The 27,201-nt window shown below is 43.3% G+C and overlaps 2 protein-coding genes across 8 annotated transcripts; one reads left to right on the top strand and one right to left on the bottom strand.

Moving 5' to 3' along the window:
* Positions 1-47: 47 nt before the first annotated feature.
* Positions 48-16,918, top strand: DCLRE1C (DNA cross-link repair 1C). Of its 2 annotated transcripts, XM_075144064.1 has the most exons (14): positions 48-189; positions 266-317; positions 2,323-2,407; positions 5,313-5,372; positions 6,018-6,073; positions 6,722-6,823; positions 7,086-7,158; positions 7,324-7,464; positions 8,009-8,110; positions 8,737-8,873; positions 9,038-9,092; positions 10,546-10,634; positions 11,488-11,588; positions 12,398-16,918. In XM_075144064.1, exons 1-14 carry the CDS (start codon positions 81-83, stop codon positions 13,384-13,386), a joined length of 2,151 nt encoding a protein of 716 aa, XP_075000165.1. In that variant the 5' UTR covers positions 48-80; the 3' UTR covers positions 13,387-16,918. The 2 variants fall into 2 exon arrangements, with proteins under 2 accessions (XP_075000165.1, XP_075000176.1); XM_075144075.1 differs by lacking the exon at positions 8,009-8,110.
* Positions 12,377-26,368, bottom strand: SUV39H2 (SUV39H2 histone lysine methyltransferase). 6 transcript variants are annotated; one of them, XM_075144115.1, is made up of 7 exons: positions 25,368-26,250; positions 25,000-25,145; positions 23,339-24,010; positions 21,412-21,558; positions 19,677-19,806; positions 18,081-18,196; positions 12,377-12,493 (listed from the first exon to the last, which is right to left on the bottom strand). In XM_075144115.1, the coding sequence occupies exons 1-6, from the start codon at positions 25,387-25,389 to the stop codon at positions 18,087-18,089; spliced, it is 1,227 nt and encodes a 408-aa protein (XP_075000216.1). In that variant the 5' UTR covers positions 25,390-26,250; the 3' UTR covers positions 12,377-12,493; positions 18,081-18,086. The 6 variants fall into 6 exon arrangements, with proteins under 6 accessions (XP_075000216.1, XP_075000198.1, XP_075000207.1 ...); XM_075144097.1 differs by lacking the exon at positions 12,377-12,493 and adding an exon at positions 15,093-17,294 and having other exon boundaries at positions 25,368-26,249; XM_075144106.1 differs by lacking the exon at positions 12,377-12,493 and adding an exon at positions 15,093-16,050 and having other exon boundaries at positions 25,368-26,249.
* Between the last annotated feature and the right edge of the window lie 833 nt (positions 26,369-27,201).

Raw genomic sequence — 27,201 nt, 5'->3', positions numbered from 1 at the left:
GGCCGCCTCACGATTGGCTGAGGGACGGGGAGGCGGGGCCTCGGGGGGAGCGTGGCGGAAGCGGCGCGACATTCGCCGCCATGAGCCGGTTCGGCGGTCGCGTGCGCGAGTACCCCGCCGTGTCCATCGACCGCTTCGACCGCGACAACCTGCGCGCGCGCGCCTACTTCCTCTCGCACTGCCACAAGGGTGAGCCCCGCCCCCCGCCCGTCCCCATGGCAACCGCCTCCCCCCCCCCGAGTGACGCCCTGCCCTGTCTCCCCAGATCACATGAAGGGGCTGAGGGCGCCCGCCCTGAAGAGGAGGCTGGAGGGCAGGTACGGGCTGGCGGCGGGGCTGCCTGAGGGGGAGAGGGGACGGGAGGGGCTGTCCTGCCCTGCTTTGCTGGAGGGCCTCCCCCAGCCTCAGCGGCTGCTTCACCGGCCCGGCTCGGGCCGCAGCGTGCAGGGCCAGGAACCCTGAGGAGGAGGCGGCTGGTTCAAAGCAAAGCGTGAGCGAAATAGGGTAAGGAAACGGCTATGGATCATGGAGTCACAGAATCAGAAGGGTTTGGCCTGGAAGGGACCTTAAAAGTCATCTAGTCCAACCCCCCTGCCATGGGCAGGGACATCTTCCACTAGATCAGGTTGCTCAGAGCCCCGTCCAAGGTGGCCTTGAACACTTCCAATGATGGGGCACCCACAGCTTCTCTGGGCAACCTGCTCTAGTGTTTCAACACCTTCATCATAAAGAATTTCTTCCTTCTATCCAATGTAAACCTACCCTCTTTCAGTTTAAAACTATTACCCCTTGTCTTGTCTCTACAGGCCCTGGTAAAAAGTCTGTCCTCATCTTTCCTATAAGCCCCCTTTAAGTACTGATAGACTCTAGTAAGGTCTCCCTGGAGCCTTCTCTTCTCCAGGCTGAACAACCCCAACTCTCTCAGCCTTTCTTCATAGGAGAGGTGTTCCAGCCCTCTGGTCATTTTTGTGGCTCTCCTCTGGACCCGCTCCAACAGGTCCATGTCTTTCTTGTGCTGAGGCCTCCAGAGCTGGACACAGGACTGCAGGTGGGGTCTCACCAGAGCAGAGCAGAGGGGCAGAATTACCTCCCTCGACCTGCTGGCCACGCTTCTTGTGATGCAGCCCAGGATACGGTTGGCCTTTTGGGCTGCAAGCGCACATTGCCAGATCATGTCCAGCTTTTCATCCACCAGTCCTTCATCCTTTTCATCCCAAGTCCTTCTCGGCAGGCCTGATCTTAATCCACTCATCCCACGGTCTGTATTGATATTGAGGATTGCCCCGACTCAAGTGCACTTTGCCTTCTTGAACTTCATGAGGCTTATGAACTTCATGAGGATCCTCGCTGCTGTTATTCCCTGGGAGAGTGTTGGTGCATGGAGGCAGCACTGTGCCTGTGCTGTGAAGGAGGCCAGCTCTGCTCAGAGGTGTATGAGCAAGCAGATAGCCAGCAGTTTGAGGGAGACGGTTATTCCCCTCTGGTCAGCACTTGTGAGACTTTGTCTGGAGTACTGAGTCCAGTCCTGGGCTTCCCCAGCCGAACAAAAACATCAGTGTTTCGGAGCAGGACTGCCAAGCTGGTCTGGGGCTGGAGCACGTGATGTGTGAGGAGAGGCTGAGAGCTGGATGTCTTCAGCCTTAAGAGTAGGAGACAACCGTGTATCACTGCAGGTAGGGGTAGAGAAGATGGAGCCAGACTCTTCTTGGAGGTGCATAACAAAAAGGCAAGGGACACCTTTTCTTTTTCAGCATGAGAATGGTCAAATGGTGGGAATGGGCCCAGAGAGGTTGTGAGCCAGTACCAAGGCACTGTTTAATTTATTAGAGTAGATGTTGCTTCTCCTGAAATGTGAGCAGAGAATCTCTCTTTGCTGGTCAGGTCTCTTTGTGCACTGTGCAAAAGCTAGAGCGTTATAGGAAGCATTCTGTGTTCTGCTGAATGCTAACTGTCCCAAATGCCCGTTCCAGGGAAACAGACCTTGGTGGTTATAGAGACAAGGCAGGACATATGTGTCTATGTACCACACACTTTATTTATGTCTGCACGAAAACACACAGGCATGGGCACACATAGGTAAGTCTTTGGGTCTTTTTGTTGGAGAAAAGCCTAGCCAACAAGGTGGAGTAATTACACCTTGATCCCACTTCATGTTGGGGCAAAACTGCTCCTGCAGGCTTACTGTTCTGCAGGTCTCTTCAGATGAGAGAGGGGTCTGAGCGCGTGTTTTGATGTACTAGGTGCCAGGTGCTGCTGCGTCGTTAGATTGTTCCCTGCCTCTACTTTAAAAACCACTCACCTGTGTTTTTTGTCTCCTCACAGCTTGAAAGTTAAATTATACTGCTCACCGGTAACTAAGGAATTGCTGTTGACTAGTTGGAAATACAAGTTTTGGGAGAATCACATTGTGAGTTTTTGTTTATTTTTAAATTAACGCTTTCCAAGCAGTGATCCTAGGGAAGAGGAAGCTTCCCCTCCTCAGAAATGTCTAAATGTTGGTGTTGATACTGTGTTTCAGGGCTTAAGTACCTACATCAGTATGCCTTTCCTTGCTGCTTGCTGTGGGATTGTTTTATTGTTCTTTACTGGTTAATCTTATTTTCCCTCCACAAAATTTATCCTTTTCTCTCAACTTCAGCTTTAAATTGTCCTCCATCTGTGCGACTCTGTTTTGATTATTTGTATCGCTCTTTCATTTCCTTACCTTGCTCATGTCTCTTTGCTCCTGTCCTTATTTCATTTCCCTTTTGCTTCATTTAAAGTCTCATATTGCGTGGCGTATGTATGATCTTTTAGGTATATTATTTTCCTTTTGCTTTTTGGAAAATGGACTATCTCTAACATGAAAATGTTTTAGCGATGTAAAAATCACCGAAGAACTTAATTAGTTTACTTGATTTCCACTATTTGGAGCCAAAACTGAAGTGATCCGTGGTCATGTACGGGTATGACTTGTAGTTGTTTACTTCCTTCCCTTTGTAGATGCGGGCTTTGAAATTGAACGTGTTTCTTTTCACATCTTACTGTATGTACATACATCATGACATAGTGTAAGGATTTTGCTGTATCCCCCAAGCAAGGACAGGAGAGTTTTCTAGTCAAGAGGAGGGTCAAGAAGGACTTCAGGCAAGCTGAAACTTATTTCCTTGGTGGAGTTACGCTCAGAGTTTCCTTAAATAGGTTGTAAGTGTGGGTCTTAAGCTCCATATCCAAAGAAACTCCTATGAGTGGGACGTAGGAGGTAAGTCTGGGTAAGAGAAAAAGGAGAAGTAGGGGACTTTTCTGTTCAAGGTCTTAGTTTAATTGTGAAGCTGAGGGAGAAGATAACCAGCTTTATATGAAGCCTCAACAAACAGAAAGATTTAATGATTTGGAGCATGAACATGATTCAGGGCTCTGTAAAAAAGACTCTGAACATCCCTTAGGCATGTTTGTTGTGTGAAGGAGCATAGTGTGCGTAGGTGACAATTTTTCTAAGCCTGTAATCTTCTTGGACTAGCAAAAATAAAATGGAGTGGGTTTGTGGTGGCTTTTTTGTTGGTGTTCGTTGGGGTTTTTATTTTTTATTTGTTTTTAAGCTTGTGTCCATTTGCTTCCAGTATCCCTTGAGTTTAACCTAGAAGAAGAGGTCTCTTGCAGGGAGATATCTGTAAGCTATTAGGAGTTTGTATGAGCAGTAAAAGGAAAGTAGGCAGTGCTGGTCCCGACATCCCTGTTTGAGAAAATCTTAATCTGGGAAGTGATGCCACAGGTACCCGTGGTACAGTCTAAGATGAAGCACAATTAACACAAATCAACACAATTAAAAAAATACATAGATGTTTGCAGCTGCTGCTCCCAGGAGTGACTGCTGGTAATGGCATGAGATGCACAGGCCCTAAATCAGATAGTAGTTGTTGGATGTCTTGTTCACAAGCTTTGTCTTACCATAAATAAGCTTTCTACTTGTAGCGTGACTGGGAAGTGAATTAACAGCTGATCTGATATTCACCAGACTGAAAGAAGCAATCACAATGTCAGCTTCCAGACAAATGTTTCCAGATTTTCACTGACCTTTATTTGTACGAGAGGCTCTTTGAATCTGCTGCTGGCTTTAACATTTAAACTATCAAAGATGAGGGGAGAACTCTGCTGGAGATACTATCATTTATGCTTATGAAGCTAAACTGTGGCTGTCAGTGAAGAATTCTTCAGGCAGTTTAGATCTAAAACATGACAATTGTTTCACTGCAGTAGGAAATTTGAGAATTACTGAGAAATATTGAGCATGCAGAATTTAGATCAGCCTCTTGAGTTTATTCAGCTTCAGAAACTGTAGATGATAAAATTAGTATTGATGTTTAAAAAATCAACTCTTGCTAGTGGCTTGAGTTCTTAGTATAAAATACTTTTTGACACATGTATCTCTGTTTTGGAGCAAACTCCAAGTTTGATTGGTGTTGTGGTTTCTGGTGGAGAAGCCAAATGTTACCACCTTTTTGTGAGTACCAGCTGAATGGATCTCATGGAGCTGCCCAGAAATTTGCGATGCGGTGTGTTGTGAATCCATCTAGTGCAGTGAAACCCAATGTGCTGAGGAGACTGCTCAGCTGAGAAGCTGGAGGTTATACCTACGGAGGGTAATGACAGGAGACTTTCCTTTCACTTGGGCTTTTTGGGGCAGGGGAATTATATAAAAATATTGTCTGAAACAAAGGGAAAAACACCAGGAGGATGGGAGAGGAGCCTGCATAGGAGCGCTAACCTTGCAGACGACCACAGAGCATGTATGTTGCAGGACTCTGTTTTAGTAGAGAATATGGCAAAATAGGGGATTAATTGCAGTCTATGGATTGATCACCCCTGCACAAATACAGAAATACCTGCTGCATGTGATTGTGGGCTCTGCTTCTGGTAATAGGGAACAGTGAGGAGAAGTTATGCTGCAGCACAGAGACCTGTCCGAGCAGGATCCACTGGTGTGCTCTGGGACTGGGATGTCTTGGGCTTTGCAGTCAACCAAAAATAAGGCATATGATCCAGCTAGTGAAACCTGAGCTTTTGCTGTTAGAAGTCCAACATGTTCTAACTTTTTTAGCCAAGCACACCTTGATAGGGGTATCTCCATTTCATTTTTAGACAACTTTTAGAAAACTTCTTTTTTCCAATGGAAATGGAAATTCATGACTTACTATGGGAAAATGGGCTTAATTTTACAGGTTTAGCATTAGCTGCAGTCGGTGCTAAAGATGTCTACATAATGAATAGTCAGCCATAAGCATGAAACAAAATGTTCAGTAAATCCTGTAATGCATTTATTCATTTTGTTACAGGTTGCATTGGAAGTTGAAACTCCAACTCAGATTTCTTTAGTGGATGAAACATCTGGTGAGGTAAGTCACAAAAAAAAGATTCATATATTTGTAATGGGCAGTAATACTGTTTAAATGAGCATGGGAAATGGATCTTACCTATAACATCCGAAGCGGACAAGCTATTTTTAAAATGTATGTTCCCCTTCCTCTTTCCAAGATGTGTAGCTACATGAATTCTTCTTCCTCACTTTGTTCTTATAATCATAGCATTTTTTTGGTAGTGTTTTTCCACTGTGTTAGCAATCTCCAACTTACCTTTTTCTCTTTTGATTTTTTCACCTCGTATTTCCTGGCTTATTTTTACAAGTTTTAAGTGCAGGACTTAAAGGTCAGGTACAAGCCTGTAGAGCTAGAGCATCTCCAGGCAAAGTGTATTCCAAAATGTTTCCGTGATGCTTGTTCACCAGGAACCAAGGAAGTAGGACCGTCTTCTGTCCGAGTGGCTTTCATGAGCACCACACAATATTCAGTCATCTCTTCTGGCATGACAGGATGGTCATTGCTTCAGGGCTTGTTGGAATGGGAAGAGACTTTCTCTTTGTTCCAAAGCAATGCTAAATGCTGCAAGAGGCTGTGGGGAGTAATGAGTCGCTTTCGCTGTGTCAATGAAAGTACTGGTAGTACTTATTACAGTGTGAAAATAATGCTAACCATCTCTTCCAGAAAGAAGATATAGAGGTGACACTTCTACCAGCTGGTCACTGTCCAGGATCAGTCATGTACGTCCTTTCAATACTCTAAATGTCTCTGCTGAGAAATTTGTCCTATAGAGTTCTCACTAAGTACTGGGTTTTTTCTAACTAGAAAAAGCTAGTGTATTTAAAATTATTTCTTGGAGGTGATACTGTTGTGGCAGGGCCTACCAGCTGTGGTCAAGGTTGGAAAACCACTGTACTGTCTGGGATCTGTCCAGGCAGAAGTTGTTACCTTGGTGGGGCAGATTACTTTTCCCCGTGCCTATGAGTAACAATTTTCTTGATTTCAACTGTACTTAAAAATGACATACAAAACTGTGATTAACAATAAATCCTCCATTTCTTAAGTATGACATTGAAAAGAAGGTGCCCAGCTTCCTGGCACGGAAGCCTAATAGTTTCCTTTGGCTGCAACAGACAGCTGGGCTACCCTCACAGAATCTGTGAGGCTTTTGTCTTCAACTCTGACCAGCTTAGGCACAGGTTATTTTCCAGACATACTGAGTCTGAATTACTGGGTTTATCTGAAATTACTGTAGGACCAAATTGAGCCCGGTATTTCTATTACATCATACATTAGTCACGTAGACTGCTCTAAGCAAGGTAACAAATTGACACCTGGTATTTAATGCTTTAAATTGTTGCGTTTGACCAAAGTGTTTTTGTTTGTAGGTTTTTGTTTGAAGGTGAAAATGGCACTGTGCTGTATACAGGGGATTTCAGGCTTGCAAAAGGAGAAGCAGCCAGAATGGAGCTTTTGCATTCAGGGACTAGGTGAGGCTTCAGCTATTCATGGGATTTAGAAAGAATAAAAGATCACACAGGCATGGGCAATTCAGGAATAACGTACTCTTTTTCCTCGTTTTTTATTCTGGATTAAATATATTTGCAGTCAGGCAATACTGCAGTTACAAGCCCCTTTTTTACTTGCTCTTTGTAATAAAGAGGAAAAATTGCCTCCTCTTTAAGAGAGAGGAAGTGGTGTGTCTTAGTACTGTGATGCAGTGCTCGCTCTGATACCACATTTCTCTTTCAGAGTAAAAGACATCCAGAGTGTGTATTTGGACACCACTTTTTGCGATCCCAAATTTTATCACATACCAAGCCGGGTAAGTCTAAATAAGCTGTGAGAGGAAAGGTCCTTAAAGCTGCTAATTAATTAACCACGCCATTGTTAGGCAAGTCTTGCAAGGCAATGCCATTTTGCATTACCAAATCACAGCACTTTGGAAGTATCTTCAAAGACGATTCACAATATTTTCTAAACTTTTCAGGAGGAGTGTTTAAATGGGATCTTAGAGTTAGTGCGAAGCTGGACCTCACTGACTCGCTATCATGTTGTGTGGCTGAATTGCAAAGCTGCTTACGGATATGAATATTTATTCATAAACCTCAGCGAGGAACTTGGAATCAAGGTAACGTTTCTCTAATTGTTGCTTTAGAATGGATCCTCAGGAATGAATGTGGCCAGTCACTGAGCTGGAAGTGGCTGTTCAGAGGACTGCTGTATGTGAAAGATGTGCATACTTTTATTAACTACACTTAAAAAGCTACAGTTATGCCCAAAATGAGTTAATTAGTTGATTTCAGTCTGGAACATCTGGGCTTTCCAGGGAGAAGTTAATCCTGAGTTTTCAAGCTCAGTGTTTACCTCTCTCCCTTTTATCTTGTGAATGATAAAAGCCTTCTCATTTACATATGGCATTAATAGTTAGCAGAGATATTCTGACTTTCTTTGATGAATATTCATCCCTCTTCAGCATAGTAGGTATGTGCTGCTTGTTCTAGATGTCCAGGTTACTTTTAGCTAACACTTCTCCGCTTGGACATTATTAGTGGGTAGTAATTGTTTAAATGCCTACCAGCATTTGTTGTGAGCAGAACCACATCTGTATAGTTGCTCCAGCTGCAGTTTGGTAAACACCTTGAGCTAACTGAGAGTAAAGTGCCTTTCTCTAGGTGCACGTGAACAAACTTGATATGTTCAAAAACATGCCAGAAATCCTCTACCATGTTACTACAGATCGACGCACTCAGATTCATGCCTGTCGACATCCTCGGGTATGTATCATTTTGCAAAGCTTCTGCTAACTTTGCTGTGAAAGACTGGTTATAGGTGCTAATGTTTTGGTCCTATTGTGCTAATGAAGACTTGGGCCAAATGGTGGCTTAATGCAAGTGAGGGTGAGAGCTTTAGTTAGTGGGTTCAAGTTTTTTTAAAAAAAAAAGAAAAAAAAAAAACAGGAAAAAATTATTAGCTGATGCTAGAAATAGCTTAATGGTATTTGAAATTTGAAAATTGTATTTTTAAATGAAGTAAGACAAGCAGCAAATTAGATCAATCAGGTATTATCCATTTAAATATATCAAAAACAGCTTGTATGGTGTCTCCTGCAGCCACGCACTGTGTGCTCGTAGTGTATGGCCTTCCCTTTCCAGGACGTCTGTCAAGCTGAAGGCTCCAACTTGGAGGATTGCAGGTAGAACTGGAGATGGCACGCTGGGGCATTGGTCTCTGTGACTGATTTGCTTTGTCAGCTGCACGGTGGAAGCAAGATGCAACAGCAGAGAGTGTTTCAGAGGAGTTGGAAGCGAGATGAAAACTTGGTCTGACTAGATACTATGTTGCTCAATTTCTGGGGGGAAAAAGGTCAGGATTACAGTTAATTTTATATTGCATTTGACAGGATGATGACTGCTTTCGAGGGAACAGACTGCCCTGTGGGATGACTTGCCAAAATGGAACTCCCTTGCACATAATCAGCATCAAACCCTCCACTATGTGGTTTGGAGAAAGGATCAAGAAAACCAATGTAATAGTGAGGTGAGCATCTGGGCCGTGCAGAAACCTGTTGTTTCAGGTGCGTATCTTGCCTGACGCTTGTATAACTGAATCTCAAAATGGATTTTTTAAGAGTAGGTTATGCTTGCCTGTTGACTGAGGATGAAGAGCAGTTACCTAATTTTTGTGCCTCCTCTTTTTTTTAGGACTGGGGAGAGTACATACAGAGCTTGTTTCTCTTTCCACTCTTCATACAGCGAGGTTTGTATACTTCTGGTACTGAGTATACATTGATTGAAAAAAAAAAAAAACAAACAAAAAAAACAAACCAAAAAAACCCTAAGTTTTGTTTATTTTGGAGTGGATGACATGGCTTGTCACAATAAAAAAAATCTTTTCAGTAGCAAGACATAGGGGGATAGGAAGTTCTGGATGCTGAAGACAGAAGTCTATTTTAATATAGCTGCAGAAGAACATGTAAGGTAAGGCAGGATTACAAGCTTATTTTTTTATTCTCTCTTCTCAGAGTATTGGTCACTGCTACAATTGTTTTGACTGCCTTTCTATATTAGATTACTTGAAGCTTGGAATTTTGGTTTTCAATACATTGTTTATCTGCTGTGACTCAGTTTTGGGTGGGTTTGCTTTCTTTTCCCTGCCCACACATTTAAACAGCGTTTTCTTACGTCGTAGCTGCCGCTGTTACTCCTCTTTCTGTGTTAAAGACTAAAAGGAAATTGGTCATGGCAGCATCTTCTCCAGAATCGCACACTTTCATGTAATATGACTCGATCCAGTTCTTAAAATACTTCTGTCTCCTAAGAAACTGAACTGAAACTGGATCAGTGCTAACAATTAACCTGTCACAAAGCCTTGCACATACAAAATGGAGATTATTCAGAGCCCTAGGAAGACAGTCCTGTTTTTAAGATCCTGATTAAGTTTTAATTTGCTCTGCCATGCAGAATTTTAAATGGAGGTACTAGCGTGGTACATACAACATGGCACCTTTGCTGGCAGGATGTGGGGGGTAGTGTACTGTACAGACTCATACCTCCACATGCAAAAATAGATGGGTCCTACTGGTCTGTAGAGATAGGAGTGTAATCTGCACACTTGCAAGTGTTTTCAGTGCTCAGCACTGATAAAGCCTCAGCTGGAGTGGAGTGCCCCAAACTGGACACAATTCTTCAAGAAATTTACTGTCTGGAGAGCGTCTAGAAGATAACAGAATAAAGCATGGAAAAGTGACGTGTTTTGTCATACGTGCTTTTATAGTGGACTGAGGGGAGACTTTAAGAAAAGTCTTTGGGGAAGGGAATGCTCTGATGTGCACAACTAGGGACTTGAAGTCTCATAAGAAAAATGCAGGTCTGAAAAGATCTACAGCAGTAAGAACAGTGAAGCCCTGGATCACTTTCCCTAGGAACAGATTTGTCTAGCCTTTTCTTTCAGGGACAGTGATGGCCTGCGTAGTAGTTGGAAATTGCCGTGAGCTGGTTAGTGAGGCTGAGTTCTCAGCATCCCTTCAGACCCGTTTTCTTGTTACGGAGCTATCCGCTTCGACAGAGCTTGGCTCATGGGTCATAGTGGTCTTTACATGAGACAACTGGTAGTACTTATTGTGCGTATGCTTTGATCGGTGCAGCCACTAAATGAAATTATTAACTGTCGATGTAACTTGTTAACCTGCTGCTTCTTTTCTTCAATTTAGATTAAGGATTTCCTAAGCTATATCCGTCCTGTGAATGTGTATCCCAATGTACTGCCAGTGGGTGGGACAGAAGACAAAGTTACGGAAATGTAAGTGACAAGCGGCTGCTGAATGGAGGTGATCTGATCTCTGTTCATGTAACGACAGCTCCCCTCCTGAATCCCAGCCGCTCGAGCAGGCCACTGCCTTTTGCTTTACTTGTCTGATAATTCACATTTTTTTTTCTATATTCAGGCCTGCAAACTTCAGCTTTCTGAAGAACACTTCTATGTTGTGCTAAGTCTGAGAGTTTGTATTCCGCACACTACTATGTGTAGAGGCTTTTCTGCTGTTAAACTCTATTTGGGTGGAATCTGAATACACATTCATCTCACTCCATTCTGTGACCTATTTCTATTTGTCATTGCTGCTTCTCGGAAGTTTCTTTTGAAGAGGCTCTCTCTGGGGCCTTGAACTCCTAGCCTCTGCACAGCATCACAAAGGCCTGAACTCTTGTGCTGTTACAGATGTTGGCAGCTTATAACGCGCTCTGATGGAGCAGCAGTGATGTCACTCAGTCTGAACAAAATGAGGACTCGTTTCTTTGTTCCTTTTTCTTTTCCTCCTTAATAAGAAAGGAGATACTTCACAATTATTGAATAAAACTGCAGTCAAGTTTTGAACCCTGTCATTTTGTCTTCTCTAAGCAAGGGACTAAAAGTTTCCAAATGGTGTACCTTTTAAGGTAAATACATAGAAATGACAGACGTCTAGCTTTAAGCTGCCTAAGCTCACCAATGGCTTAAGAACTTTTCCCTAGCTATTGCTGCCTTTAACAATTGTACTGCAGTGCCTGTGAAAGGCATGAAGCAGTGTACTTAGATCTAGTTAAAAGATTTACTTGTGCTCCTGAAAGTATCTGCGGAGTTCTAAATATTAAATCGCTTTTCTCATTCACCTCAGATTAAAGCCATTGTGCAGGTCGTACAGGAGAAACATGGAACCCAGGTACAGGCCCTTAGGAACACTGAAGAGAGTCCACAAGAGAGACTCATCTGATACAGGTAAGGTTCTGCTGGTGCTACTGTGCCTTAAATGAAAGTCTGAGACTAAGCAAAGGTGCCAAAAGCCATGGTGTTCACCATAGTCTGTCCGTGTTCAAAGCAAAGTTAGAAAGGAGAAATATAAATGAACTTAGGTTTTAGGAGGGTGAGAGAGCACTAATTGTGTAAAAGCGTACTTGTTTGCCATCTTAAAATGTACTTAATGCTTAACAACCCTTTAAGTTTCAGGAAGAGTTCCATGCCACAGTCCTAGACCATCCCTAGTAAAGCTGTTTCTAACAGAACTTTGCTTGCATCACCTCCTGTGCTGTTGGGGACAGAGTGTTATACCAGTGGAATCGCTCCTCTTCATGATCTCACACGGCTGGTTTTTTAGCACCTAGTAGCTTTTTTAATTTATGATGGTAAACGGATGCTGTACAGAGCCTCTGGAAAGCCACTTGGGAACTAGAAGACAGCTTTGGGCCTGCGGCATTCCCTCTGGCTATTTCTGAAGTGCCAAGTATGCAAGGGCGATGCAGTCCCAGCAAACCTGTCAGAGGGCTGAACAGACGTGTCTACCAGGGCGACCTCTGCTCTGCTGTACCTTACATGGAGGATGACAACTAGCAGCTCTCCTCGTAAGACACTGCGCTAGACAAGGCAAACGCTGCCAATAATGTCCTGCTAACTCTCCATCTGGGTTAAAGAACTTTTTCCTCTCCTCATACTAAATGAATTTTTATTGAAACTTTGCTCTCAACAGAATTTTATCAGAGATCTGAACTTTTCCTAGTGTGTTTTTTTTTTTTCTGTTCTTTTCTTGACAGATGAAGATGATCTCTTTGATACAGAATTAACTTCCACAAGACCTAAGATTCCAAAACAGCAGAGAGAAGAGAGCAGGCCGTCCAGCACAGGACAATCTGAAAATGCCGAAGGAAACATTACTGAGAGCACAGAAAGTTACAAAGCGACCACAACTTACACCTCCCCCACGGCAGACTTCATGGACTGTGAGGAATCAAATGATGATGATGACGATGATGAAGAAGAAGAATCTGAAAAAAACGCTGTTCAAGTTCTTTCCCCTGAGCCAGATGCCACTTCCACATCAAATTTCAATGGAGTAACTAGTGACCAACAGGAGTCTAATGCCGATGTCCCTCGCTGGGATGCATTTTTTAAGTGTAACAAACTAGAAGAAAGCCCTGGAAATGAGGACACCTTCCCATCTTCAGCAGATGCTGGCGGGTCCCAGTCGCTCTTCAGTGATTCGGATGGAGTAAGCGACTCAACACACATCTCCTCCCAGAATTCTTCCCAGTCGACACACGTGTCGGAGCAGGGGAGCCAGGGCTGGGATAGCCAGACGGACACAGTACTCATTTCCTCCCAAGAGAGAAACGCCTTGGACTTCAGCTGCTTCGGCAAAGGTGGGAGCAGAACAGTTGTTTCCGTATTGCAGGAGACTGCCAGAGACAGTCAGCCTGACAACAGTCGGTGGAAGCCAGTGGGTCAGAACAGATCTTGTGCCGATGATGCCTGTGACTTGGGAAGCAAAGACTGTGAGAAAGATGCAGAAGCTGGCACTGCTGACGTTCAGGAGGTGCTGGTGGAAGTCAGGGACAACTCCAGGACTCCTGATCAAGAACTGAGGAGGGACTCCCAGAGCTCCTCTGACTTCGAAATCCCCTTGACTCCTGATGCTGAAGCGCCTCGGCCAGATAAACTGCACTGTTTATATACGAAGCTCGCAGCAGGTGAAAGCATACTCATGAGAAAAACGTCTCCTGAAGACAGGTATTACTTGACATAATGAAAATAAATACCAAAATCTGTTTATTAAACCCCAAATTATTTTTCTCTTTAGTGCTGATTACTATCTGCAGCTATGCTAATTCATGCAATTTTTTGAGAAATATCTTACTGTCAGAATTAGAAATTTGCAGCCTGTGTAACTTTATTGTTCCTTCCATGAAATACTGAAAAGTATTCTTAGGAGGGACTGTAAAAGCCTTCTGCCTCCCGAGTTTGGTTCTCCAGGACTGTAAGTAGACAAAAAAGGGACCAGACAAAACTAAGGGTAGAACACTAAATGAAATTTAGTGTTTCTCTTCATTATGAGCTCTAAGAGTTTGCCTTTGATATATATGTGATCTCAGGTTTTAATAAAATACCACATTTTTAACTGTGGGGAGGAACATGACATCTTTTAGGAATGACCATGCAAACAATGCAATAGTTGCATTTCGACTTCAATCCTGAGTTTTCACTGCAGTTATTTTTAAAAACAACTGCAGAACAGATTAGAGAATTACTGAGAAAAGTTGTTTTTTTTTAATCAAATTGTTCTTTTCAAGCAGCCTCTCTTTACACTGAGCGAGTGTTGTCACCCGACTTAACTCCTGAATGAGGTACGATATGCCATTGTCTATGGTTTAAATCTAACTCACTGCAAACAACTTGTCATCAGTTGCTCTGTGTTTTGGCTTGTTCTGAATTGTTTTTCAGAACTACTTAAACATAAAATCCTCTGGCATTTGGTTCCAAAGCCACCAGCAGTAGCCTGCTCCGGAGGCTAAGTCACAGCAACAGAAGCTATCCTGTTATCCTGGACAGGTGGTTATGTTACTCAAGGCTCTTGTATTACCAAATTTCACCTCCTGCAACGTTCTGTTGACTTCACTGAGTTCAGACCTGGTTAGATTTCTTTTTTAAGTCAAGACAATAGACTCTCCGTGCACGTCTGCCATCATAACTCTTTGCCAAAATTCTTAACCTTCTAAAATGGAAATGTAATTCAGGTTTCTGTTAAGCTGCAGTGCCTACAAAAATGCCTAAACAGCAGAAGTCATCGAAAAATCCATGAGGTTTCCCATCCATGTGGGCTTAAGCCCCCAAGAATTAAACAGACCTTTAGTATGGCAGCTCTCCCCTCCGAGTATGCCTTCAGTCTTTCTGCCACCTTTAGCGATATGTGAACGTTAAACCAGCCAGCGTTCTGCTGTTGGGGACAGCGGCGGTGGGGGTGGGGGGAAAGAAGAAAAATTGCTATCGTCTATGTATGGTTTTAAGGATATTGCAGTCTATGTATTTCGCCACTGTCACCTTGCCCGCTCTGTTCCAAACATGGGCTATCAATTTTTTTTTTTAGGAAGCTTGAGTGAGTGAAACTGCTGTTGTAACTACCTCTGTGAATAAAACCATACAGAGAATTTCTGCTGTTGGCTTGTTTCCTTAACTGCACTATACATCTAAGTTACAGTGTGCTTAAATATACAGGAACCCAGTCTGCTTTAGACAAGTCGACAGTGTAAATTTATGCCAGTTCTTAGCCATAAACTGAATAGGAAACACATGACTTCCTCATGATCGCTCTACTACAGTCCTTATAGTGCCAGAAAATGTGGGTACAGGACAGGCGTTACAAGGTTGCAGTCTTAAAAGCAAATTCTACAGCTACAGCTGGTTTTGACAGGCTAAGATTTTTTTTTTTCTGTTAAGAATGACAACAACAAGAGAAAAACTAAATTTAATTTATTTTATCAAAAACTATAGGAAGATAGCAATACTAGAGATCACACATTATGAAAAGAAAATGTTCCTGAGCTTACAAACTGCATATTCTAATGTACACAGTCCTAAAACATACATTAGAAATAACCAAAAGATTGACTTGACTTGGAGATTAAATAAATAGACAATAGCTTTTCTTACAGGTGATCCTGCAGCTTTAGTTTTGCTACCAAAAAAAAAAAAAAAATTAAACCCAGCAAAAACCCAACTGGTGGCCATGATGATGCTAACAGACCACAAAGCAAAACAAAGGCAGAAGCTAGGCTGGTTTAGGCTCCTTAACAAATTGAAAATAGCTTTTTCTCCTTTTCCAATTCGGCAATTTTCCCCCGAACTCATAAAAACAGCAAAAGGAGTTTTAAAAGTGACACAGTGTCCCATTAAGCTAATTCACTGACTGCAACCCAGATGCACTGTGAATACGTAAATATAAAATACTGTTCAAGGCTCTAAATTGGAAACTGGATACATGGGTTTACTTCAAATAAATACAGAATACTGTTACCTCCCAGAACATAAATTAACGGTCCTTTATTTATCGCACAAGAGGTAACACACATATCCTTAAAGAACAGCAGTGTTATTCCAATGCTGGTGGTAACATATACTGCCTTGGGAGAGGCAGACACTGAACTCAAGTACAACTTCTAAGACTTTTATCTTTGAAAATGCATTTACTTGCAATTTGTAAATCAAACTGAGCATGGACCTAGATAAGACGAAAAGAGTGTCGAACCAGCCCTGTGTCCTCCTGTACAGGAGAGGCCAGAGAAACCGATTTGGTAAGGAATCCGTTTCTCGCCGCAGCCACTCTCGCCGTCCTGTACCGACAGGCAAGGCTGCAGCGGATTAAGGAGCTGGAGGTTGCAGATTCCATCCACGTGGAATGCATCGCTGGATCGGGCTACATGCAAGAGAAAGCACTAATGACTCCAAATGATGCAAGATCATCTAGAGTTCGCTAACATTAAAGCTCCACATTCCACTTCAACTTTATAGATTAAAAAAAAAAAAATCATTAGAGATGTGGCATGATAAAAATTGACTAGATTCAGCATTTATCCAAGTGTGTGGATACAGGTGTGCCTGGTAATGTACTTTTATATCTAAGCAAACTTTCTCCTATTCATTAAACAATATAAAGTCTCTATTTCGATGTGTATCTCTTTGTATTGCAGATTACAAAACTTACACAGCACTTTCAATGGCCCACACTCGTCACCCCAACTGTGAAACCGATTTTGGCTAATAGCATATAAAATTTCACTTTCTGCCGAAGAGCTGGATCTTCAGTGCAAATGCAACTGTGCTTCTTAATGAACAAACAACCTGTATTATCCTTTGAAAGACTCTTTTTGGAGTGCTAGTAATTAATATGAAATTTAAGGCATTTTCTAACAAATTAAGTAAACGGTTATATGCTGGGTACTCGACTTCATTCACCTGAGCCAACAGCTGGGCACCTTATAAAGGTAACTAGCTGACCTATGATACATAGCTAGCATCCATTTATGGAGCATCCAGTTATGGAGCAACATTATTCGGCCTGACCCTATCAACATTTACATGATTTGTAAGCAATATGCAAGTTTTACAAGCTTTTAATCCATGAGAATAAAGCACTTAAATCATCCCTGGAGGTGGACCTTGGCTGTAACTCCACTCATAACCTACCTCAACTGCTCTTCAGTGTTTTTGAAGCCAAGCAAAACTTAGCATACATTACGAACAGATCGAGACAACTTTAAGGTGATCAGGAAAAAAAAAACAAACAGAAGACTAGCAGCTGAAGAACAGTACGTTTCTGAGCCTTTACATTCGAGAACATCTTACAAATGTCTACAGCGAATGGGTAAACTCACCCCTAGTCTAATTTCACTGAAGTTAACATTTTTGCAACAAGAAAAAACAGGCCTAGTATCTTAAAAGTCTGTCACTAGATTAAAAAAAAGTCACAGTATGTAAAAACTTAATCAAAACCAGTTGTGAATACAAATCAATTCCCAGGGTATTTTGCACCTAACAGATAACTGAGCATATCTCTGTAATGCATCAGCTTTGTTAGACAATGGGCTGCTCTCCCTATTCTTTTGTTATCTATTTCCAAACTGTAGCCAGTAGTTTGTTTCAGCAATGACTGCCAAATTTCTGCAATGAAAACAAACAGTGTACGTTACTACCGATAATCCGGTATTTACAAATTCTCTGTAGAACTGCAGACCTCCTATAGCATCCTAACTAAAAATCAGAACATAACAATTGAAAAAAAAAATCTATTTGTAAAACTTCTAAATAACATAACATCAGCTAAAAACGTTAGAGACCTTGATCTCACATCTGGAATCTGCCAAAACCAATTGCTTTACTTGCGTGGAGTTCAATAGACATTCTACAATTTGCATTCCTGTGGACCTTCATTTAGACACAGTCTGATGGCTGTCCTTAATCCTTCACCCCGGTGCCATAAACGTTATTGCTAATCTCTTGAAGTTTTTCTTTATACAACAAAAAAGCAAAAGAACTGCCAGCTATGATTTAGGATTCAAATCAAATGCCTCCAGACTTTTCAAGGTATAGAAAATACGTAACATCACTTCATCCCACTTGAAATCAGTTCCTAAAAGGCCTACGGCTGTAAGCTCACACTCAAATATTCAAACAAAGGTACATTTTAAAGAGTTTTCTTAGCATACATTTTACCGCTTCCTAAATAACAGTTCTAGAAAAATCAATTTTTAATCCCCGTTATCAGTTTTGTATTTGCCTGAAACATTACATCTCTCTCTTTGGCCAATGCCATTTCAATTACCAATGTAATGCCTTGTTTTCACTCTTTATTTACATCAGATGCAAGAATACTTGAATAGATGTGTGCAAGAAGAGTCTTCTTAAAACACATTTAAAAGAGGACAAAGTATTTGTGACTTTGGATACCCGAACTCAGTTGAGATAACCTCTGCAACACACAGCTCCGCATTTACAGACAGTTCTGATCCTCTTTCTGGATGGGCTAAGACCATCAGCAGAGTCTGAAGTCAGATCTATTGAACCTGTGACATAAACACAAATAAGCAAGTTTTAAAAGACAGACTGAAACTGTGCTAGGTATTCAAATGGCTTCAAAAAGCCTTCTAACACCCCAGTTCTTAAAAGAACCGTGTGTGAAGCTACACTCAAATTCCACCGACACCCAGGTTACAACTACGTATACAACACCTAGCATACGTGTCAGGATCCAAAGCTCAGCACACTTGAGCCTCGTACCCTCAGGTCTGCATCCGTACTGGTCAGCCGAGACTGCAGCCTGCCTTGAACGTTAGTGTCACGGACACCACAAAAAGAGGCGGTTTAAGGATTTAAATACGATCAATTTGTCAGCACTTAAAAGAGAACTTCTACAAGAATGAGGTACAGCTCTGGAGGATAGGGATGCTTCTCTGAAAACTACAGTGGGCCAACAATACATCGCTGTTGTGGATAAAAGGTTTGCATGCAAAGTTTGACACACACAACACCCCTGCCAGCAAATAAGAATTTTTTTATTGTACTGGAAAAAAAATGAAGTCACAGAATGGTTTGGGTTGGAAGGGACCTTTAAAGACCACCTCGTCCAACCCCCAATGTGGGCAGGGACGTCTTTCGCTAGATCAGCTTGCTCAAAGCCCCGCACAACCTGGCCTTGAACACTGAATGGAAGATCAATTATCAAAGAATCATCGAACGGCCCAAGTTGGAAGGGACCTCAAAGGATCATCCGGTACAACCTTTTGTGGGAAAGGGAGCCTGGACAAGATTATCTAGCACCCTGTCCCACCGCATCTTGAAAACCTCCAGTGATGGGGACTCTACCACGTCCCTGGAGAGGTTGTTCCAGTGAATGATTGTTCTCACTGTACAAAATGTCTGTCTTACTTTTCAAAGAGCTGATAGCATCTCACTAGGAACTTTGTTTCCTGAAGTCTCTGCATAATGATCAATGTATCCAACCCAACAGAACAATAGTAAACTTTGGTCCATCCTTCTTCCTCCTTCCTAAACATCTGCACCGTAGGACCTACATCCACAACTGAGGTCTAGACACCAGAATCCAAAGACAAACCTATGGTGCTTTAGACCACTCAGCTGTTACAACGGCCTTTATCACTAGCAGATTACGTAGAGAGTAGTTTACCTGAAATGCCATGTAAATGCCTTTGAATAAAGGAAAGCTTTTCTAAATGGTATCCTGACCATTCTTTTGAGCGTTCTTGTGACAAATCTTCAAAATAATTTGCCTTGCCAGTGCTCCAACCACAAGCCCTTGCTGTGAGCTAGGAGCGCTGAAGGAGGTAACGCACTAGAGGTGCACACAAAAGCTTCTGGGCGCGCTCTGTCTGCGCTACACGTCAATGAGCGACGTCTGTTCTGGAATCCACAGAGCTGCGTTAGGGAGATGCAGTGCCTGACCTGAAGTGCTAACATCAGTCAGGCTGCAACAAAACCCACCAGTGCCCCAAACCTCCCGCAAGCACAGCTGTAAAATCCGCAGACCTTTCATCTGATAGTCAAAGGTTAGCTCTTCTCCGGCCTTGATGGTTCGTGTAGAAAACAGCGCTATTCGAGGAAGACGCAAGTCGAGGTTATCAATAAACACATTGAAGACTTGAAGATTTGGATCACACTGTAAGGCAAAAATTAACATAGTTTCTGTCAAGAAAAATGCACAGTAAGTTTCACTGAAGTGTTTAAGTAAACAAAGGTCACAGGAAAGGAAGAACTGCTTCTTCTCTCAGTGACAGAAGTCCGAAATTAAGTTATCTTCTGAAATCAACAAATTACCTTCTTGAAATAGCGTTAAAGGAGAACACTCCTAGCTTAGAGTTGAGTCCTTTCAAGAAGGTAACCTTTACACAGTACGTGGACTACACTAATATGCAACAGCCTATTTAAAAAAAAATGGTACCTTCAAAAGATGACAACAAAAACGATGACAAAGCAATCAAAACTACCTTCAGAGGTTAAGATTTACCTCCAAAACCCACAAAAAGAATTAAAATTGAAAGGAAAGATAAGAAAAACAACCTAGCGTTTCAAGCCACACACACTCGCTATTCTGTATTTAGGTTTAAGCACTGCTTCCAGGCTAGAAATAATATTTTCATATTACGAATAAATTTCTATTTTCAATTGCTAACCTGCTTGGCTTCTGAATTATCTGCTGTGGGCTGGCTGGCAGGGGGAGGGTCAAGGACACTAAGCAGGAACTAGAAACCACTCTATCATTTTTTTTGGATTAAGCGTCAGAAGTCAGTAGTGACTGAGGCAGTTTGTTAAAGTCTGCACACTTTTTTGCTCTTTAACAGTAAAATATATCCCATGTTAAAGAATCAGAAGTGAAGTTAGACATTTAACTTTACACGGAAGAGTGAGAATACTTCACTCCCATTTCCGAAAGTGAAGAGCAATTGGCTGTATCTAAAACTCTTCTTCATCCCCCCTCGCAAGCCTGCATGAAATACAAACGCCATCAGCTCACAAATCTGAAGACATGCATTTACTGTATTTGTAGAACACTGACTGCATACCTCACAAACATTACATCAGTAAGAAATAATAATTTTTAGTTCAGGAATGATACATAATTCCTTTACAGATGCAGTTCAGCCTTCTTGCTTTAGGTACTTCAGTTGAACAGAAAACAAAACACTACAAAAATTTCCTGTTTAAAATTTACTTTTGAGTTCTCTGGCAAGTTTAGATTTTATATGAGGAGGGAAAAAGGTATCTACAGGGGAGAAATACCAAAGAAAGCATAGGAGTTTTCATTTTTTCCCCTACCAATGTTTGAAGAATGACATTCGACACAAACCCCCATCCTGCCCTGCTACAAAATACTGCATCAATTCCTATTGTCTTTGACTCTTCACTAACTTTATTAAGTACTTCTCATGTGTTAGGTCTTTTAGTTACTTGGAAAAAGCCACACCCAAACCAACTGTATTTTGGTTGTCTAGAACCAGCAGATTCAGTGACAACCCAGTCCTACCAGATGCCCACTTCAGGCAGCATCTCATTCCTAGATTTTCGTAGGCAGTCCTACTCCGAGTAAGGCTAAATATTCCGTTCTATGTACTATGTCATCTAACTGACTGGACTATGCTGGCATGAAACAAACTGCTCCAGAAAAACTGTGAATATGGTAAGAAAATATTTACAGCAGGAAAAGATATTTCTGGCACAATTAGGATAATTCTCCAAATTCTTAGTATACAAAACAAGGTCTTACACTGTGATTCACAAAGTGGGACACATTTCCATATCGAGCTGCATCTACTGTAAACTCATCTGAGTCATAGTCCAAATCAAACAAGTATGTATTTCCCTGGTTGTCATAGAGCTGGCCTCGTCTCTCTGCTTCCTCACTTGTAATCACCTAAAAAAAGAGAAAAAAAGAAACCTGCATCATATTATTAACTATTACTAAATTAAAACAAAAATCACAATCAAATTAGAAAAAAACCTTTACTTAGTAAAAAACACCACATTCGCTTTTTGATGTTGAAATAGCATTCCATCTCTAATGAATAAAGAATACATACATACAGCTAAACTAGTTAGTTAGTGACTGAGGCTTCTCTGGATGCAATTTGTCTAGAGCTGACGCACAGCACTATCTTGTCTCAGGAAAAAAAATACCAGCACCTTGTGTTAAAGAGTTTTGATGATAACAGATACAATCAATTGTTTATACTTGAAGTTTCTATACACACAATTTTTTCATTAGACTCAGAAAGCCTTGTTTACTTCACGTAAAATAAAGTTTCAACCTTCTCCCTTTGCACAGATCAACAGGTATCAGTCTTTACAACCCAGTCACACTTACAGTCCAGTACTCATCTCCTCCCCTCCCTAGAAGCATCTCTTCTTTGACTGCAATGAGAGATCCTACTCATGACAGCTTTTCACAAAGCTGAATCTATGCAATTAGGTTAGCATGTATCAGCACAAGGTAGAAATCCAGAAACTCCCCAAAGGAAGAGAAGAACTACAGTCACTTTTGACAGAACCAACAGCTTAAACAACTTCATCTGCAGCCTGTTAAATCTATTCTGTTGTGCAGACTCAGCAATCACAATTTGGCAGCAAGACAGATATGAAATGTGGTGGAATTGGACAATAAAACCCTCTCAAAATCTTTCTGACAGATCAGGTTTGAGAACTTATTCAGCAGTAGGGAATAAGTAAATTCAGGTGAAAGGGCAAATACACACTCTTTCCTTTAAGCAACAAATTACATCATCATCTTTCTGCATCAAACCCTCAACAGAGATATTTTGAGTGACTGACCTCTTGTACACTTACAAGAAAGGTATGTAGCTAGAAGATTGAAAGGTATGAACATGAGAAGTTGGAAGATTTGGGGCAGGAAGGATGGAGGAAATACAAGACAAGACCATAAACATTTGTACAAAGGGACAGAAGGAATTATTTTGAGCCAACTTAGTAGCAAGGTAGATTTGTGGCAGAAATACACAACAGACTGGATCAGAGAGGCCGTCAGGAGCTACTGATGTGAAGAGCCCTGAAGCAGAGCAGAGGCTGAACCAGATAAACACCAGGCAACACAAAATCTCAAGAGTAACTCAAGGTCTGTATTTTATAACATGAGAGTTCTGTTTGAAATAGTATGAGATTGAGTAAACAGATAACGTCCACACTGCAAGCCTTATTCTTGATGTTAATCAAAAGTAATAAATATGTTTGGAAATACTACCTTAAAAGTTCAGACAAAACAGAAAAGGGACTGACAGACTGGGTGGGGAGTTCAGTAACAACTGTGCCTGGGGACAGCAAAAACTACAATAATAAAGATGATCGGGAAAGAATGAAGAATACGACTGCCGTGAAAGAAAAGGACAACTTGTCTTTAGAAATACTATTAGGGCATATATCTAAAATAACTGTTTAGCGACACACAGGATAAGTATTCTCTTTACATTCAACCTTTTACAATTGCTCTGGAATACAGGACATTCTGGACAATATATTTTTTCTGTCATCTAGAATGCCTATCGTATTCCTCTACTCAAAAGCAGACTTATCTATTATATAGTAGAACTCAAGAAATGTTAAAACTGAGAGAAAGCTCATCAAGATTTTCTCCAACATTTCCCTTAGTGTAAATAATTCATCTATATGAGATAAATACATACCTCTCCAACATACTCCATCACAAAACTGTTGGTTTTAATTTTCTGGAGGGTTTTTACTCCCCAACCACGGCCATTGTTAGTTCTGAAGATGCAAAGAGAATACGGAGTACCCTTCTGTACTATCCTATTGGGGCAGTCAGGCCCACACCTACAAAACGAATTGCATTCATAGATGGGCAAGCCGGGCTGGATTTTCAACTTCTTCCGTTTATTGTAAGCCAAAATAAATCCAGCCTCCTTTGGACAGCACTTCTCAGCGGGGCAGTCAGTGCATTCACAGCCAGTCGTTATTCCATTTATTACATTTATTCCCGGAGCAGGTTTATACTCATTAATGTAGTAGAAGTCTAAAGGAGGGCCTTCAAGATCCACAGTGTTTTCTACCAGAATCATTGCTTTATGATTCTTTTTCCTGTTGAGTTCTTCTTTCCATCTCTGCAGAGCTATTCTTTGCTTAGCCTTCTTTACAATGTAATCTGCAACCGCAGGTTTCAAAGCTTTAACATGGTTTCTCACTTTCAGTGCTTTGCCTTCTCTCACCCGAGACAAGTATTCATTCTTGTCACTAAGAAAGTTTTGAAGAAGCAATGGGCATTTCAGATTTTTCTGAGGTTCCCAAGTATTTGAAGATTCTGGCCATCCTTTCCATTTCACAAGATAGTATTCTGTGCCCTTGAAATACAGAAACAGATACAGATTTAGCCACATTTCATTTTGCTGAAATCCAGCATCAGAGAGTACACAGACAAACACAAAAGAGCTCTGGAGTTAAGAAACAGCATACAGTGCAGAAGGTCTTGATGTCCCCATAACAATTAGAATTGGGGAGAAAGAGAAAAAATCAAGTTTTCTGTTTGCAAATTAATGTATAGCACAATTTTGGATACTTTACATATCATCTCTAGGGGCAAAGAAATAAACAGCTGGGATGAACTCTGATCGCTAACGTTATACCTGGAGGAGGCTAGTTTGTTAAGGCCGTTAAGTAAGTTATACTAACTAGCTGCAGACTCATATGCACAAGCAGAATGTAGTCGTATCACATACGAAACAAAAAAAAAAATTCTAAATTACTGAAAAAATCTCTAAAAACCACTATTTGTCATATCAACTATCCTCCCAAAGGAGTCATCCATTCAAAACACATAACATTGTATTTATTATCAAGAAGCATACATTTTGTACTTATTTTAAAAAGGCCAAATAACTGTAACAAGGCCAAATCCTGAGACTGAATTTCACTGGCACGATCAAGCCGTAGGAATCCAGTTGCAGCACGTGGCCCTAACTCTTCATCAAACACACTACAGCAGTCAAGAGAGAAATATAGACTGTTACCTGCAAATAAAGGAGAAGCATAATACATACCAAGCTACAACCTAAAAGCATCAGCATTTTGCTTAACTTCTAGATACGCAAAGGCGAAACATTTCATATTCTAACATCTCTGTAATTTCAGAAAAAGACCTTCCTTCAGCATACCGAAAGCAGTCGTTATACCGCTTTCTGTTTACAGTTTGAAGTTTAAAAGATACTTCATTCAACGTCAGCAAGAGCTTTGTCCTCACAGCCTGCTACTTTATATTATCAGCAAAACTACCTTTGGCTCGCTTCCAAATTTCAGCTGAAAGAGTGATCAAATTGGTCTGTGTTTCTCTTACCTCTTCTACCTTGTAGTCACACAAATATTCCACCTCATAACTCTTTAGATTCCTGTTGGTGATTCCAATGGATTTACATCTGAGATTTTCCTTCCTACATAATTCTTGGAGGGTCTCAAGTGAAGCTAGACATGGCACATACCAAGCTACAATAAGAAAATTGGTAAAGAATCCTATTTAATGTCTCGGCTAAATTGAAATCATTACGCCTTATCCCAAAGTCCCCACATTATCATTTGTGATAGCAGTCCACGAGTCTCTTGTACAACCACAGTGTCTCACGGAATCAGACTCAACCCTTCTCTAACGGGTAACGTGAAACACGTCAATGACTCCCTCCCTGCACCTTTATTCTGTACAGTACGTACGTTTATAAACACCAACAAGCATTTTGGAGGGCAGGGACTTCCACAGGTGAAAGCTGCACTAAGAACCGAATCATTTTCCTACAATTACAGCATCCCGTAACTGACCTACGGCGACAAGGAAACCTCCATTCTTTAGTAAGACCGCCAAGTATCTGTAGTTAGTCAAGCGGAATCGAGCACTTGCGATGCAGCCATGGTGACTGGACGAGGAAAGAAAGATCCACGGCGCTCTTCCAGAAGGATCGCGGGTGCCTCGTCAGCCAGGCGGAGTTAAAGGGACGCGACGCTCCGCGGAGCGGCACGGCAAGAGTGCCGGCTCCCGCCAGCGCCCGGGACACGCCGCCGCGGCGGGGACGGGGGTGGGACCGAGTCCGAGCGGGAGCCGCGCGCTGCGATGCGGCGAGGGCTGCGCCCCTCCTCCCGCGGCTCTCCTGCCTCGGCCCCCCGCCCCGGCTCCCGGTCCCTGCCGGGGAAGGGCCGCCCCCGAGGAGCTCGCCTCCGGGGCGCACCGCCAGAAGCCGGGGAAGGCGGGGAGGGGGCGGCGGACGCCTTTCCCGCCGCCGCCCCGGGCCCCGAGCGCCTCTCCCTGCCCCCCTCCGTGTTCACCTCAGGCGCCTCCTCCCCACAGCCTCTCCCGGGCGGCCGGCAGAGCGCCCCCGAGGGAGCGGGCAGCGCCCCCCGCCGCGGCCGGGGGGGGGCGGAGATCGGCGGCGGGGGGCGGCAGCGGTCCGAGCGGAGTCGGGCGAGGGGGCCCGGCAGCGGCTCCCCTACCGCCGAGCGCGGACGGGAGGCCTCCCCGCGCCCTCCCTCTCGGCCTACGCGGCGCAAGCAGAAGGGAGGGAGAGCCCGAGCGCGGCGCTCCGGGCGGCCCCCGCCCCTGCCACGGCCCGAGTCACCGCCGCCGCCCCTACCTCACCTCCTCGCCAGCCCTCCATCTTGGGGGGGGCCGCGCTCGCGGCCGCAGGCGCCAGACGCGGGTCGAGGCCCGCGCGGCTCCGCCCCCCTCCGGAAGGGGGCGGAGGGGAGAGCGCGGCGCCGGCGCGCGCACGCGGCTCCGCCCCCGCGCGCACGCGAAGGGTTTTGGCGGCAACGGCGGCTGCGGAGGGGCCGCCTCGGCCGCTCGGGGAGCAGGGGCTCCCCAGCCGGAGCAGGGCCGCGGAGGAGCTGTGAGAAGGGCCGGAGAGACGCGAGGCGAAACTCAGAGCGGCGTCTCTTTGTTCTTTCGCAGCACCGGCCGAGGCGCCTGGGGCGGGGCAGCGCTGCCGGCTACAGCGCCGTAACGCGAGCAGCAGCGAGAAGCGGTTCGGACGCTCCTAAAAGCCAGTCAGGCTCTCAGCGCAGCGCGCTCCCCCGAGCAGGCGTCGCCTGATAGCGCCGCGTCCAGGGTAGCCCCGGGCCCCATGACCCAGCCGCTGGGACTTGCGCACAAAACGTCCCTAAGGATGTCTGGCCGCTGGCTAGCGCTCCAGCCTGGTATTTGTACGGGCTGTGGGACTCCGCCGCCCCCACAGACCCAGACTTTGGGTTTTCCAAGGCCCCTTTTAGAAGTTTTCACGCAGGAACGGGTCAACTATTTCCTTATTTTCCAGAGACCAAAGACCCAGGGATGGGGGGGCAGAAGCCCCGCAGCACCTCGTCCGCTGAAGGAAGCCTCACGAGTTCAAACCCCACGTCTAGGCTGGTAAGCCACCGCACAACACGGTGACTTGCTTGGAATGCAGTGATATTTATATCTATGCTGCGCAGTATCCATTGCTTTTGTGAGGTAGGAAGAATAGAGAAATACATGTTCTGCAAACAAGACAATGTGGGAAGCCTGTAGAAAAACAGGTAA

The sequence above is a fragment of the Calonectris borealis genome, chromosome 1, assembly GCF_964195595.1.
Source record: "Calonectris borealis chromosome 1, bCalBor7.hap1.2, whole genome shotgun sequence".
In the NCBI taxonomy this organism is placed as follows: Eukaryota; Metazoa; Chordata; class Aves; order Procellariiformes; family Procellariidae; genus Calonectris; species Calonectris borealis.
Note: the sequence above shows the minus strand (reverse complement) of the source record. Positions and strands in the feature narration are given on the sequence as shown.